General features: G+C 41.9%; 1 protein-coding gene across 2 annotated transcripts in view; it reads right to left on the bottom strand.

Moving 5' to 3' along the window:
- Positions 1–283: 283 nt before the first annotated feature.
- NMUR1 (neuromedin U receptor 1) overlaps positions 284–15,991 on the bottom strand; it is a 58,007-nt gene continuing 42,299 nt past the window's right edge. The window contains exons 4-6 of one of the 2 annotated variants that reach the window (XR_005554766.1): positions 5,184–5,245; positions 1,723–1,923; positions 284–549 (exon numbers count right to left, since the gene is read on the bottom strand). Coding sequence is in view for 1 of the 2 variants with exons in the window: in XM_039327417.1 (XP_039183351.1) it covers positions 1,854–1,923; positions 5,184–5,245 (132 nt within the window). In the remaining variant the exon portion in view is untranslated. Of the gene's footprint in view, positions 550–1,232; positions 1,924–5,183; positions 5,246–15,991 lie in introns of those variants that run through there. The other variant, XM_039327417.1, reaches the window with a different exon arrangement.

Genomic DNA, 15,991 nt, shown 5'->3' with positions numbered 1-15,991 from the left:
TAAATCTAGTTTAATGAAGAGAAGGACGAGGGGTGACATGAGAGCCGTGTTCTAATATCTCAGGGGCTGCCACAAAGAAGAGGGAGTTGTTGTGATTCCTCGTCAGCCAGTGAATAGAATAGAATAGAATAGAATAGAATAGAATAGAATAGAATATAGAGTAGAATAGAATTACAGAATAGAATGGAATGGAATGGAATGGAATAGAATAGAGCTGGAAGGGACCTTGGAGGTCTTCTAATCCACCCCCTGCTCAAGCAGGAGAACCTATAACATCTCAGACAAGTGGCTGTCCAGTCTCTTCTTAAAAACTTCCAGCGTTGGAGCGCCCACAGTTTCTGGTGGCAGGCTGTTCCACTGGTTAACAGTTCTCACTCGATGTTTCCTTCTGTATGTTCCTTATGCTGCCTTGTATCGTCTAGTAGTTCAGCATGGATAGGACAGGGTCGGGAGATCTTTTCTGCTGAGGTGTGAAAAATGCCTTCCTCCTTGGGGACTAGACACTTGAAGGGCAATCCAAGCAGCCTGAACATCCTTACCATAAAAATGCTAAAAAAAGACAGGAAAAAAGACCATGTATTTTGTATTATCTTTACTCTTCGGGATTTAAAGCCTCATCAGAATTTTATTATCTTTTACCTTCAGTTCCAAGAACCGTTTATCTGGTTGTTTTTCAACCTTGGCAACTTTAAGATGGGCTGGACGTCAACTCCCAGAATTCCCCAGCCACTGGTCCTTAGGACTATAGCAGCATCCCAAGTGTCATGAGATCAAAATTTAGCCACTTGGCAATCAGGGTGTATTTAATGATAATTGCACTGTCCTGGGTTCTAGTGATCCCCATGTGCGATTCTCTTTCTTTCTTTCTTTCTTTCTTTCTTTCTTTCTTTCTTTCTTTCTTTCTTTCTTTCTTTCTTTCTTTCTTTCTCTTCCTTCCTTCTTTTCTTTCCTTTCCTTTCTTTCTTTCTCTCTCTCCCTTTTTTTTCTTTTTCTCTCCTTTTCTCTTTTTCTTTCATTCACATGCTAAATAAATCCTTTCTTCTTTCTTTTTCTTCTTTCCTTCTCTTTCTCTCATTTTTTAATCTTTTTTTCTTTCTTTTATTCACATGCTAAATAAATTTTCTTCTTTCCTTCTTTTTCTCTTATTTTTTCTTTCTATCTCTCATTTTTTCTTTTGTTCATATACTAAAATCCTTTTTCTTTCTTTCTCTTTCTGTCTGTCTTTCTTTCTTTCTTTCCTTCCTTCCTTCTCTCTCTCTCTCTCCTTTTCTTCATTAAGCCAGATTTGCTTAATGACTGCATGACTCACTTAAGAACTGCAGGGATTCGCCTGTCAAACATAGTAAAACAGATCATAAAATCGGGGGCAACTCACTACTGCCTTGGTTAGCAACAAAAATTCTGGTGCCAATTGTGGCCGTAAGTCAAGGACTACTCGAAAAAGTTGGCCATTTTTTGGAATTTGGCACGGTTACCCATAGCTTTCAAAGATATCAATTCCCTCCCTTCAAATTTTGCACCCTCCGGTCCATGACGCAATCTTCTTCCTGTGTGTGTCTCTCTCTGGTCAATTTCACGCTCCCCTTCTTAATCCCAAGATGAGGCACAGGATAAAGAGAGCAGCAGAGAAAAATCTTTATGTAGTGTGCAAGAAACCGGCTTATCCTAATTAAAAGCTGAAAAGTAAGAGCGAGGAAGCGTGACCGAAGGGCACAAACGTACCTCTATATGTCTGAACATCTTTTTTTCTTTCTTTCTTAAATCTGCTTATCCTGCAGCTTCACTTAAGGAAGTCATGGCTGGCAGGCTCCAATTGCTTGATGAGCATCTCAGTCCAGGATAGTCAGTCTTAGTCACTGCTGTGCAATTTTGATCGAGGGGTGGCTGTGGGTGGAAATAATCCCACAGGGATGTCGGCTGGATCTAAGAGGGAGAGACTTGAATATAATAAAATAGAATAGAATAGAATAGAATAGAATAGAATAGAATATATGGAATGGAATGGAATGGAATAGAAATGGAATGGAATGGAATAGAATAGAATAGAATAGAATAGAATAGAATAGAATAGAATAGAATAGAATAGAATAGAATAGAATAGAATATAGAAAATGAATGGAATGGAATGGAATAGAAAAGCAATGGAATGGAATGGAATGGAATGGAATAGAATATATGGAATGGAATAGAATGGAATGGAATGGAATGGAATAGAAAAGGAATAGAATAGAACAGAATAGAATAGAATAGAATATATGGAATGGAACAGAATGGAATAGAAATGGAATGGAATAGAAATGGAATAGAATAGAATAGAATAGAATAGAATAGAATAGAATAGAATAGAATAGAATAGAACAGAATAAAATATAGAATAGAATATAGAAAATGAATGGAATGGAATGGAATAGAAAAGCAATGGAATGGAATGGAATGGAATAGAATAGAATATATGGAATGGAATGGAATAGAAATGGAATGGAATGGAATGGAATAGAATAGAACAGAACAGAACAGAACAGAATAAAATATAGAATAGAATAGAATATAGAAAATGAATGGAATGGAATAGAAAAGCAATGGAATGGAATGGAATAGAATAGAATAGAATAGAACAGAACAGAACAGAATAAAATATAGAATAGAATATAGAACATGAATGGAATCGAATAGAAAAGGAATGGAATGGAATGGAATGGAATGGAATGGAATAGAATAGAATAGAATAGAATAGAATAGAATAGAATAGAATAGAATAGAATAGAATAGAATAGAATAGAGAAGGAATGGAATGGAATAGAATAGAATAGAATAGAATATAGAAAATGAATGGAATGGAATAGAAAAGCAATGGAATAGAATAGAATAGAATAGAATAGAATAGAATAGAATAGAATAGAATAGAATAGAATAGAACAGAACAGAATAAAATATAGAATAGAATAGAATAGAATATAGAAAATGAATGGAATGGAATGGAATGGAATAGAATAGAACAGAATAGAATAAAATAGAACAGAACAGAATAAAATATAGAATAGAATATAGAAAATGAATGGAATGGAATAAAATAGAATAGAATAGAATAGAATAGAATAGGAATAGAATAGAATAGAACAGAATATATGGAATGGAATGGAATAGAAATGGAGTGGAATGGAATGGAATAGAATAGAATAGAATAGAACAGAACAGAACAGAATAAAATATAGAATAGAATAGAATAGAATATAGAAAATGAATGGAATGGAATGGAATAGAATAGAATAGAACAGAACAGAATAGAATAGAACAGAATAAAATATAGAATAGAATATAGAAAATGAATGGAATGGAATAAAATAGAATAGAATAGAATAGAATAGAATAGGAATAGAATAGAATAGAACAGAATATATGGAATGGAATGGAATAGAAATGGAATGGAATGGAATGGAATAGAATAGAATAGAACAGAACAGAACAGAATAAAATATAGAATAGAATAGAATAGAATAGAATATAGAAAATGAATGGAATGGAATAGAATAGAATAGAACAGAATAGAATAGAACAGAACAGAACAGAATAAAATATAGAATAGAATATAGAAAATGAATGGAATGGAATAAAATAGAATAGAATAGAATAGGAATAGAATAGAATAGAATAGAATAGAATAGAATAGAATAGAATAGAATAGAATAGAATAGAATAGAATAGAATAGAATAGAATAGAACAGAATATATGGAATGGAATGGAATAGAAATGGAATGGAATGGAATAGAATAGAATAGAACAGAATAGAATAGAATAGAACAGAACAGAATAAAATATAGAATAGAATATAGAAAATGAATGGAATGGAATGGAATGGAATAGAATAGAATAGAATAGAATAGAATAGAATAGGAATAGAATAGAATAGAATAGAATAGAACAGAATATATGGAATGGAATGGAATAGAAATGGAATGGAATGGAATAGAATAGAATAGAATAGAACAGAACAGAATAAAATATAGAATAGAATAGAATATAGAAAATGAATGGAATGAAATGGAATAGAAAAGGAATGGAATGGAATGGAATGGAATAGAATAGAATAGAATAGAGAAAATGAATGGAATGGAATGGAATAGAAAAGCAATGGAATGGAATGGAATGGAATGGAATAGAATAGAATATATGGAATGGAATGGAATGGAATAGAAATGGAATGGAATGGAATAGAATAGAATAGAATAGAATAGAATAGAATAGAATAGAATAGAATAGAGAAGGAATGGAATGGAATGGAATGGAATAGAATAGAATAGAATAGAATAGAATATAGAAAATGAATGGAATGGAATGGAATAGAATAGAATAGAATAAACAGAACAGAACAGAATAAAATATAGAATAGAATATAGAAAATGAATGGAATGGAATGGAATGGAATAGAAAAGCAATGGAATGGAATGGAATGGAATAGAATAGAATAGAATAGAACAGAACAGAATAAAATATAGAATAGAATAGAATATAGAAAATGAATGGAATGGAATGGAATAGAAAAGCAATGGAATGGGATCGAATAGAAAAGGAATGGAATGGAATGGAATGGAATAGAATAGAATAGAATAGAATAGAATAGAATAGAGTAGAGTAGAGTAGAGTAGAATAGAATAGACTAGAATAGAATAGAATAGATAGTTGGAAGGAACCTTAGAGGTCTTCTAGTCCAACCCCCTGCTCAGGCAGGAAACCCTATATCATTTCAGACAAATTTTGAGCTCAACTGTGGTCGTTAAATCGAGGATTACCTCTACCACTTTCTGCTTCCCTACAGAAGCAGCCAACGTATACCGGAGCGGATTCATCCTGCCTGTTCGGAAGATGACCTTAATTTTTGAAATTGGGAAGAATAGAAAAATCGGAGCACTTGAAAGGCCCCTTACAGCCTCCCACAGACCTGCTTACTCCCTTTTGATCTTAGTTAATACGATTTAACGGCGTCTCCCCAGCGGTTGTCTGTTGCTCACCGAAAGTAATTGTGCGGCAGAAATGCATCTCCTGCCAACGCTGGGCTGGCGTGTAAAAGCAAGACAACTATTCTCAACTTGTCCTGCTGCTCTGGAAGCCCTCGGTGGCTTAGGGGAGATTCTCATCCGCATCTCCATTTTTCTGCCTGAATTAATTTCTCGCTCGGCTTTCTTACCTGCTGCAGCAGGAAGACGGTCCTGCCGAGAGCGGAGAGCTACGATGTTCATCACGTCGCTCCTGGGATGGATAAAAATGAAAGAAACTTGGTCAGAAGGATCAGTTCTACTCAGCTGGGATTATTGTTATTATTATTGTTGTTGCTGCTGCTGCTGTTATTTCTACACAGTCCAGCTGTTCAGTGAATCTGCTTTGCCCCTTGACGTTGCTTCTCAGGTCGCAAAAAGGGGACCGCGTAACCCCAAGACACCGCGACCGTCATAAATACGAGTCAAAGTTTCCAAGCATCCAGATTTTGATCACCTGGCCACAGGGAGGCTGCAGCGGCCGTGTGAAAAATGCTCGTTAAGTCCCTTTTTCCAGGGCGGTTGCGATTTCCAACGGTCACTAAATGAATGGATGTAAGTCGGGACTAACCGCAGATTAAAACGAGCACTGGCTAGGGGAAAGTTTGGGAGCCAAAAGTCCCCCTCTCCAAGGTTGAGACACGCAGCTTTGGAGACTGACCCTGCGAATTTGGCATCCCTGCATTGAAAGCTTTCAGGCCAACGTGGCATGCGTTGCAATTTGCAGATAAGTCTGTAAATCCTCGTTCCGGTCGGCTGCTCGGCTTATCTCACTGGGCTGACTGCAGTTCAGGAATGGAATCCCGGGAGGATTTTTACTTTATTTTTCCGGCTGACGGGAACATCACAAACATCGGCACCTGATTCTGGGTTTTTCACAGAGGCACCGAAAGGCTCCGTGTTTTATAGGCACAGGCGGCGCTCGGCCTGTCCCCGTATTCACACATGCAGAAATGCACTGCCTATCATTGTGCAGGACTCTTTCTTTCTTTCTTTCTTTCTTTCTTTCTTTCTTTCTTTCTTTCTTTCTTTCTTTCTTTCTTTCTCTCTCTCTCTCTCTTTCTTTTTAAATGGCTCAGAGCTGTGCTGATCTTGATAATTCTGAACTGCCAGATTTGAGTGCCATGAAGAAACAGCCAATCACCAGGAGACGGTGAGTTCTATTCCTGCCTTAGGCATGAAAGCCAGCAGGGTGACTTTGGGCCAATCACCAGGAGACAGTGAGTTCTAGTCCCGCCTTAGGCGTGAAAGCCGGTGGGGTAACCTTGGGCCAATCACCAGGAGACGGGGAGTTCTAGTCCCCCCTTAGGCATGAAAGCTGGCGGGGTGACATTGGGCTAATCACCAGGAGACGGGGAGTTCTAGTCCCGCCTTAGGCATGAAAGCCGACTGGGTGACTTTGGGCCAATCACCAGGAGACAGTGAGTTCTAGTCCCGCCTTAGGCATGAAACCCGGCTGGATGACTTTGGGCCAATCACCAGGAGACTGGGAGTTCTAGTTCCGCCTTAGGCATGAAAGCTGGCGGGGTGACTTTGGGCCAATCATCAGGAGACTGTGAATTCTAGTCCCACCTTAAGTATAAAAGCCAGATGAGTGACTTTGGGCCCGTCCTTCTCCCTCAGTTGAACCCACCTCACAGGATTGTTGTTCTCAGGAAAATAGGAGAAGGAAATACGTTCACCATCCTCACTTACTTACACACTATGCTAAAGGTGGGATAAAAATCTAAGAAATAAATATCTCTCTATAAGTTAAAAACTCCATCAAGTATGTTCGTTTTTGCAACTGAAAAGAGCAGCACGCTACCGATATATATTTTAAAATTTTTAGATGATTTTTTAAAATATATATATATATTTTGCAGAAGCAGAAGAAAGATCTAGGCACGAAATCCTAGTGAGACTTATTTTAATCTGCGTTATTGACGGTTCAGTACCTACTTTATTTCTATGGGTTTTTTTCCCTGCGGATGCTTTCTTAAGTCTGCCATACTGTTTTGCTCCGCTCTTCGTTTTATGGCTCTTAGTGCTGAAGCTGCTGGATTTTAATATTTATGGTGCATTGGGTGATTCTGCCCAACCAGGATAATCAAGCGAGCAATCGCGAGAGAAGTAGTTGGGGTGGGTGACATGTACGTGTTTGTTTGTGTGTCTTTGTGTGTGTGCCTGCCTATTTTGGCTAGGATGGAGATCATGAAAATTTCTCTGCCCGGGGTCCTTGGTGCTCTCTGATCTTGATTGTTTTCCGGCAGACGTTTCATGACCCAACTAGGGAACATCATCAGTGCAAGAGGGAAGAGGAGAAAGAAAGAAAGAAAGAAAGAAAGAAAGAAAGAAAGAAAGAAAGAAGGAAGGAAGGAAGGAAGGAAGGAAGGAAGGAAGGAAGGAAGGAAGGAAGGAAAGAAAGAAAGAAAGAAAGAAAGAAAGAAAGAAAGAAAGAAAGAAAGAGGAGGAGGGCTGTGGGGTCCTTGGTGCTCTTTGATCTTGATTGTTTTCTGGCAGACGTTTCATGACCCAACTAGGGAACATCATCAGTGCAAGAGGGAGGAGGAGGAGAAGAAAGAAAGAAAGAAAGAAAGAAAGAAAGAAAGAAAGAAAGAAAGAAAGGGAGGAGGAGGGCTGTGGGGTCCTTGGTGCTCTCTGAGCTTGGTTGTTTTCCAGCAGACGTTTCATGACCCAACTAGGGAACATCATCAGTGCAAGAGGGAGGAGGAGGAGGAGGAGGAAGAGAAGGAGGAGGAGGAGAAGAGGAAGAAGAGGAGGAATAATGATGGTGGTGGTGGAGGAGGAGGAGAAAAAGGAAGGTGGGATCCTTGGTGCTCTCTGATCTTGCTTGCTTTCCTTCAGACGTTTCATGACCCAGCAAGGGAACGTCATCAGGGCTAGGATGATGGTACCTACTTTGGGTCATGAAACGTCGGCAAGGAAACAACCCAGCTCAGAGAACAGCAAGGACCCCTCATTTCAACCCTGAGCTATAACTATTCACCTAAATTGCTCTGTTTTTTTCTGGAGGTTATTGTGGCCTGGGACATGCCAGCCCTGGGGGGGGGGGAAGCAAACAGGGTCTGGCTCTCCCCCTCCCCTCTTCTCCAAAGCGCCACGGATGAAAACTGACCAAAGAGAGAAGCAGCCTAGAACTAAAGAGGAACTTCCTGATAGTTAGAACAATTAACCAGTGGAACAACCTTCCTCCAGAAGTTGTGAATGCTCCAACACTGGAAGTTTTTAAGAAAAGACCAGACAGCCATTTGTCTGAAATGGTATAGGGTTTCCTGCCTGAGCAGGGAGTTGGACTAGATGACCTCCAAGGTCCCTTCCCACTCAGTTATTCTTATGTTCTGGGTAATCCCGCCCCTTTTCTTCTTCCCTCTGCGGCTTGAAAATGAAACATGCTGGAGATTTGTCAAGTGAATGGCTCCTGTTGTTCAGTTAGTAACACCGGTCGTTAAGCGGATCCGGTTTCCCCGCTGACTTTGTTCGTCAGAAGGTCACAAAAGGGGATCACGTGACACACCTCAGGGATGGCTGCGACCGTCGTAAATACGAGTCAGTGGCCAAGCATCCGAATTTCGATCCCGTAACCCTGGGGACACTGCAGGGGTGGTAAGCGTGAACAACGGTCATAAGTCTCTTTTTTTCCTGCTGTAACTTCCAACCGTCGCTAAACGAATTGTCAATTGAGGACTACCCGTAGCATAAATGTCACGCATTTCTCAACTGATTAAATTTCTAAATTCTAGTCCTCATTCCCAAGGAACAATCAGCAGGAGGGAAACTGAGCCACGCTCTTCCTCCACACTTCTCCCAGAGGGTGAAAATGTACATTTTTGCACCCCACGCACAGCTCTTAATAATAATAATAATAATAATAATAATAATAATACTGGAGCACCACTTGAACACCATTGGCATTGACAAATTCGCTATTACTCAATTGCAAAAAGCGGCCTTACTAGGAACTGCTTCCATCCTGCGACGATCTCTGTAATACCATCAAACATCCACATCTGCCTATCCCAGGTCCTTGGTAAGGACTCAATAGGTAGACAAAAATGCCAAATCCAGTCTGAACATCTGGCTGACTGTGCAATGATCAATAATAATAATAATGTTAGAAGGGACCTTGGAGGTAATCTAGTCCAACCCCCTGCTCAGGCAGGAAACCCTATACCATTTCAGACAAATGGCTGTCCAGTCTCTTCTTAAAAACTTCCAGTGTTGGAGCATTCACCGCTTCTGGAGGCAGGTTGTTCCACTGGTTAATTGTTCTCACTGTCAGGAAGTTTCTCCTTAGTTGTAGGTTGCTTCTCTCCTTGATTAGTTTCCATCCGTTGCTTCTTGTCCTGCCTTCAGAAGATTTGAAGAATAGCTTGAGTCTCTCTTCTTTGGGGCAGCCCCTGAGATACTGGAAGACTGCTATCCTGTCCCCCCTCGTCCTTCTCTTCGTTAAACTAGACATGCCCAATTCCAGCAGCCGTTCCTTATATGCTTTAGCCTCCAGTCCCCTGATCATCTTTGTTGCTCTTCTCTGCACTCTTTCTAGAGTCTCAGCATCTTTTTTACATCGTGGTGACCAAAACCGGATGCCGTATTCCAAGTGTGGCCTTACCAAGGCCTTGTAAAGTGGTATTAATACTTCACGTGATCTCGATTCTTTTCGTTCGCTATCCTTATTTATTACTTTCCTTTGCCTTGTCTTTTTAGAATCTGCCGGGACCTCATTAACAGGGGAAGGAAAATTCCCTAGCACGAAGGGAAAAAGCACGGAGGCGGAAAAAAAAGGGGGGGGGAATGGGGCCGAATCAAGACCCCTGTGGATCGAAGGAGTCAATGGGTGGGTTATCTCTGCGGGGGAGGGGGGGAACAAATGACGTCGAAATGGACGCCAAAAGACCCGTTCCCCCCCCCTTTTTTTTAATCAGAGCCCTGAAATCTACAGGGTCATTAAACATGGATTTATTTCTACTCCTATTATTTATGGGAGACATTGATGGCTCTGCCAATGGAGACACGGCTGCCAATAACATACGGAGGCTGTTCGGCCTTTTTAAAAGTGATTTATCCTCGACTGCAGGCAGGACGGTCGCCAGGCACTTTTTTTCCTGGCGTTTCTACGGCTCTGGATGGCTGAGATACTGCATTTATGTTCCCAGCTGGGTCGATCCCGTGACAAATATTCACACTGTGGCTACAGATGTGGGCCTGGTGTTTCTGCGCTTTGCTCCCTAAGCGGAGGAGTCATCTAAATAAATTTATGAATAGAGAGAGCGAGCTTGTTGCCAGAGAGGAAACCGATGCACCGGAGAGGGGGAGAAAATAATAATAATAATAATAATGCAATGTTGGTATCAACGCTGGTAACATCGGATGTTTTTGCACTGACAACAGAGGGAAATGGAACCCTCTTTTTCCCTTTCGCTTTTAGAGTTAGACGATGCTGGGAGGGGGGGGAAATGTGAATGAGAGTCCAGTTAGACAGAACAACACTAAACCTAGGGTGAGAATCAAGGTTATTGAAATAAGAGATGATAAGAATCTGTGGGACTGGAGAACTGGAGGGAAAGCCTGCATTTCAAGCTAATTGGGGAATGTGATTTATGACTGTTAATTGGAGGAGGGAATTGTGCTTTGATACGATGTGCCCAGGGGAGGGGAATTCAGTTTTTGGCTTCGATTATGCAGTGCTGATATTATGCTACTCGAATAAACGATCCTTTAAGGTAAACAATGCCTCTAAGTCAGTGGTGGCGAACCTATGGCACGGGTGCCAGAGACGGCACTCAGAGTCCTCTCTGTGGGCACGCGCGCCGTCGCCCCAGTCCTACACCTTCAGCTGGGTTTTATAAAACATTTTCGCTTTAGGCCTCCACCATCATGTGCAAAAAAAAAAAGGTTCAGTCAATTTCAACTTCTCGCAGGAAAAAAAAAGATCTTGCAAAGTTGAAATTGATTGATAGAACTTTTTAGTCCCACCCAGTCTGCTGTTAGCACCGCAGCTACGTCCAGCCAATGGGCCACGCCCAGCCAATGGGCCACGCCCAGCCAATGGGCCACGCTCAGCCAATGGGCCACACCTACCCAGCACTCGTCGATGCATAAGTGGGTTTTGGGTTTCAGTTTGGGCACTCAGTCTCTAAAAGGTTCGCCATCACTGCTCTAAGTTTTTTTGAAGAGTTTCATCTGTCGAAACCATGACAATATTATGAGGTAATAATAATAATAATAGAGTTGGAAGGAACCTTGGAGGTCATCTAGTCCAACCCCCCCCATCAAGCAGGAGACCTTATACTAGGGGTGTCAAACTGCCAGCCTGCGGGCTGGTTTTATCATATTGGAGCCGCGCCCACCCCATTGCCGGCAATGGTGATAAAGCTCCGATACGTTGCGCGACGTCACGTGACGTCGCGAGTTTGACATGTCTGCCTTATACCATTTCTCCTTAGTTCTAGGTTGTTTCTCTCTTCTTATCGTCTAAGTCATTTATGAAGATATTGAAGAGTACTGGGCCCAAGACGGAACCTTGTGGTACCCCACGGCTTACCTCTCTCCATGCAGATGTAGTACCATTAAGGACTACTCACTGAGTATTATCAATCAGCCAGTTACAAATCCATCTGGTGGTCTGGCTGTCTATCCCACAGTTTTCTTGTTTACCGAGAAGTAGGTTGTGGTCTACTTTGTCAAAGGCCTTGGGGAAAAGTCTAAGTATACTATGTCCACAGCATTTCCCCAATCTACTAATTTAGTCACTTTGTCAAAGATTCTGGGAGTTGAAGCCCACCCAGAAGCCATGATTGAGCATCACAAATTTCAGTTTCAGTTTTGTAAGCATAAAATAATTTAAACTGATTGTATGTAAAAAAGAGGTTGAGACTCTAGAAAGAGTACAGAGAAGAGCAACAAAGAGGATCAGGGGACTGGAGGCTAAAACATATAAGGAACAGTTGCCGGAATTGGGCATGTCTAGTTTAATGAAGAAAAGGACGAGGGGGGACATGATAGCAGTCTTCCAATATCTCAGGGGCTGCCCCAAAGAAGAGGGAGTCAAGCTCTTCTCCAAAGCCCCTGAAGGCAGGACAAGAAGCAACGGATGGAAACTAATCAAGGAGAGAAGCAACCTAGAACTAAGGAGAAACTTCCTGACAGTTAGAACAATTAACCAGTGGAACAACCTGCCTCCAGAAGCGGTGAATGCTCCAACACTGGAAGTTTTTAAGAAGAGACTGGACAGCCATTTGTCTGAAATGGTATAGGGTTTCCTGCCTGAGCAGGGGGTTGGACTAGATGACCTCCAAGGTCCCTTCCAACTATTATTATTATTATTATTATTATTATTATTATTATTATTATTATTATTATTATTATTGATCATTGCACAGTCAGCCAGATGTTCAGACTGGATTTGGCATTTTGTCTACCTACTGAGTCCTTACCCAGGACCTGGGATAGGCAGATGTGGATGTTTGATGGTATTACAGACCTCGTCGCAGGATGGAAGCAGTTCCTAGTAAGGCTGCCTTTTGCAATTGACTAATGGCGAATTTGTCAATGCCAATGGTGTTCAAGTGGTGCTCCAGTTGTTGTTGTTGTTGTTGTTATTATTATTATTACTACTACTACTATACCATGTACCGTCTTCTCTGAAGCAGGCTGTCATAGAAATTCCTAACTCAGATTCGTTGGGGTCAGGTTTGCCAACACAACAGCGGCGTTCTGTAAACCCAGATTCCCGATTTGGCACGGTGTGCAACCGTTACACATGCTCTCCCCAGCTCATAGACCATTTTTGGGGCCATTGTTGCAGATTTCTGCTGAGAAGAGAACCGTCTGCCTCCAGCTAAAACGGGGATCGGTACAGTTTGGTTCCCACCAGGCATGTCGGTTAACGCTTAGAAACCAAACAGCAAGCAGGTTTCTGGGCAAGGGAAGCAAGGCTCGTTTCCCCTCCGTGGATATTTCTCAAATATCCAAATTGGGCCGAGCAATTATTTACAGAAGGCTTTGGGGATGGAGCAGGTGGAGAATTGTATCAGGAGAATTTGGCTGCCAATCATAACGTATATCGTGCATTTGGAATTGTTTGTCTCCTGCATATTTAACTGGGGCACGAAGCCGTGAGCTGGCTCGTGGCGCACACACTGTGTGCCCTGTTTAATAATTGCAAAGGTCTGATCCTTCAAAGCGACACGTGGAAATTTTTTGCAAGCTTCCTGGGCCTGGCTGCCTGGCAGGTGCGCTGCCGGTGGGCCCAATCCGCGCAATAGGAAATGCAGAACGGTGGGAACGTGTCGCTCTTTTCCTTCGGGCTCTGACGAATTCGGGTCCGTTTGTGTGGCGCGTTGAGTTTTGGACGCCCCTTCTTGCGATATGTTCCTGCGCAAAGCAGAAACAAGAGTCCCGCGCCTCGCTACGGGGTAATGGGAAAAGTTTGCAGGTTAACAAATGGCAAGGCGGTTGGTTTAGAATCACAGAGTCGGAAGGGATCCTGGAGGTCATTTAGTCCAACCCCGCGCTCTGGGGCAGAATCCATTTAACGCTTGGCTGCCCGACGATCCTCAAATTAGAGGATCATCAAAACTGCTTTGTGTGTGTGACAGTTTGTACAATCTGAAAGTTCACCCTCGTTTCTAAGGCTCCCTCTGTAAATAGGGAGAAGAGGAGGAGGAGGAGACAGAGAAGAGGAGGGGAAGGGAGGGGAGGGGAGGGTAGAGTAGAGTAGAGTAGAATAGGTATAGAACTAGGAGAGGAGAGGAGAGGAGAGGAGAGGAGAGAGAATGAATAGAATAGAATAGAATAGAATAGAATAGAACTAGGAGAGGAGAGGAGAGGAGAGGAGAGAGAATGAATAGAATACAATAGAACTAGGAGAGGAGAGAGAATGAAGAGAAGAGAAGAGAGAATGAATAGAATAGAACAGAACAGAACAGAACTAGGAGAGGAGAGGAGAGGAGAGGAGAGAGAATGAATACAATAGAATAGGAATAGAACTAGGAGAGGAGAGGAGAGAGAATGAAGAGAAGAGAAGAGAACAGAATAGAACTAGGAAAGGAGAGGAGAGGAGAGGAGAGAGAATGAAGAGAAGAGAGAATGTATAGAATAGAATAGAATAGAATAGAATAGAATAGAATAGAATAGAACTAGGAGAGGAGAGGAGAGAGAATGAAGAGAAGAGAAGAGAGAATGAATAGAATTGAATATAATAGGAATAGAACTAGGAGAGGAGAGGAGAGGAGAGAAGAAAGAGAAGAGAGAATGAAGAGAAGAGAAGAAAGAATGAAGAGAATAGAATAGAATAGAACTAGGAGAGGAGAGGAGAGAAGAGAAGAGAGAATGAATAGAATAGAATAGAATAGAACAGAACAGAACTAGGAAAGGAGAGGAGAGGAGAGAGAATGAAGAGAAGAGAAGAGAGAATGAATAGAATAGAACAGAACAGAACTAGGAGAGGAGAGGAGAGGAGAGGAGAGAGAATGAATACAATAGAATAGGAATAGAACTAGGAGAGGAGGAGAGAAGAGGAGAGAAGAGAAGAGAGCAAGGCAAGGCAAGGCAAAAGAGGATAGAGGGAAGAATGGAGGGAAGGGAAATCCGTCCCTCCATCCTTCCCACCACCCTTCCCTCTATCCTCCTTTCTCTTCCTTTTTCTTCCCTTCTTTTCTCTTCTCTTCCCTCCCCTCCCTTCCTTTCCTTCCAGGAGAAATGGTGGCAACAGTAAAGGAAGAGAAAAAGGAGAAGATGAAACAGAAGAGAAGAGGAGAACATACGACATATTACACCACATATTAAAACAGCAAAAAAAAAAAAACCTTCTGACCAAGGTCAATAAATAACAGTTTTATACTTAAGATCATTTAGCAGGTTTTCTGAATGCGCCCTCTAAAATGTGGATATCATTTACTTGGACTTCAGTAAGGCATCTGATAAAATAGACCACAGCCTACTTCTCGATAAGATAGAAAAATGTGGGTTAGGCAGCATCACCACCAGATGGATCCGTAGCTGGCTGACCGGTCGTACTCAGCGAGTGGTCCTCAATGGAACCGCATCTCCATGGAGGGAAGTGTATAGTGGGGTGCCCCAAGGCTCTGTTCTGGGCCCAGGGTTCTTCAACATCTTCATCAACGATCCGGATGAGGGGATAGATGGGGAACTCATCAAATTTGCAGATGACACCAAGCTGGCAGGAATAGCCAACACTCCAGAAGACAGGCTTAAGATACAGGAGGATCTGGACAGATTGAACACTGGGCGCTATCTAACAAAATGAAATTCAATGGTGAAAAAAGTAAGGTTCTCCATTCAGGTAAGAAAAACCAAATGTACAGGTATAGTATAGGGGGTACCTTGCTCAAGAGTAGTAACTGTGAGAGGGACCTCGGAGTCCTAGTGGACAATCCCTTAAATAGGAGCCAGCCGTGTGCTGCAGCTGCCAAAAAAGCCAACACAGTGCTAGGCTGCATTAACAGAGGGATAGAATTAAGATCAGGTGAAGTGTTAATACCACTTTACAAGGCCTTGGTAAGGCCACACTTGGAATACTGTATCCAGATGTAAAAAAGATGTTGAGACTCTGGAAAGAGTGCAGAAAAGATCAACAAAGATGATCAGGGGACTGGAAGCTAAAACACATAAGGAACGGTTGCTGGAATTTGGAATATCTAGTTTATGAAGAGAAGGACCAGGGGGGGATATGATACCTGTGTTCTAGTATCTCAGGGGCTGCCCCAAAGAAGAGGGAGTCAAGCTATTCTCCAAAGCACCTGAAGGCAGGACAAGAAGCAACGGGTGGAAACTAACCAAGGAGAGAAGCAACCTAGAACTAAGGAGAAACTTCCTGACAGTTGGAACAATTAACCAGTGGAACAACCTGCCTCCAGAAGCTGTGAATGCTCCAACACTGGAAGTTTTTAAGAAGAGACTGGACAGCCATTTGCCTGAAATGGTATAGGGTTTCCTG

This window comes from Crotalus tigris, unplaced genomic scaffold (assembly GCF_016545835.1).
Source record: "Crotalus tigris isolate CLP2741 ecotype Arizona unplaced genomic scaffold, ASM1654583v1 scf7180000024361.1375286210:1436186, whole genome shotgun sequence".
NCBI classification, from domain to species: Eukaryota; Metazoa; Chordata; class Lepidosauria; order Squamata; family Viperidae; genus Crotalus; species Crotalus tigris.
Note: the sequence above shows the minus strand (reverse complement) of the source record. Positions and strands in the feature narration are given on the sequence as shown.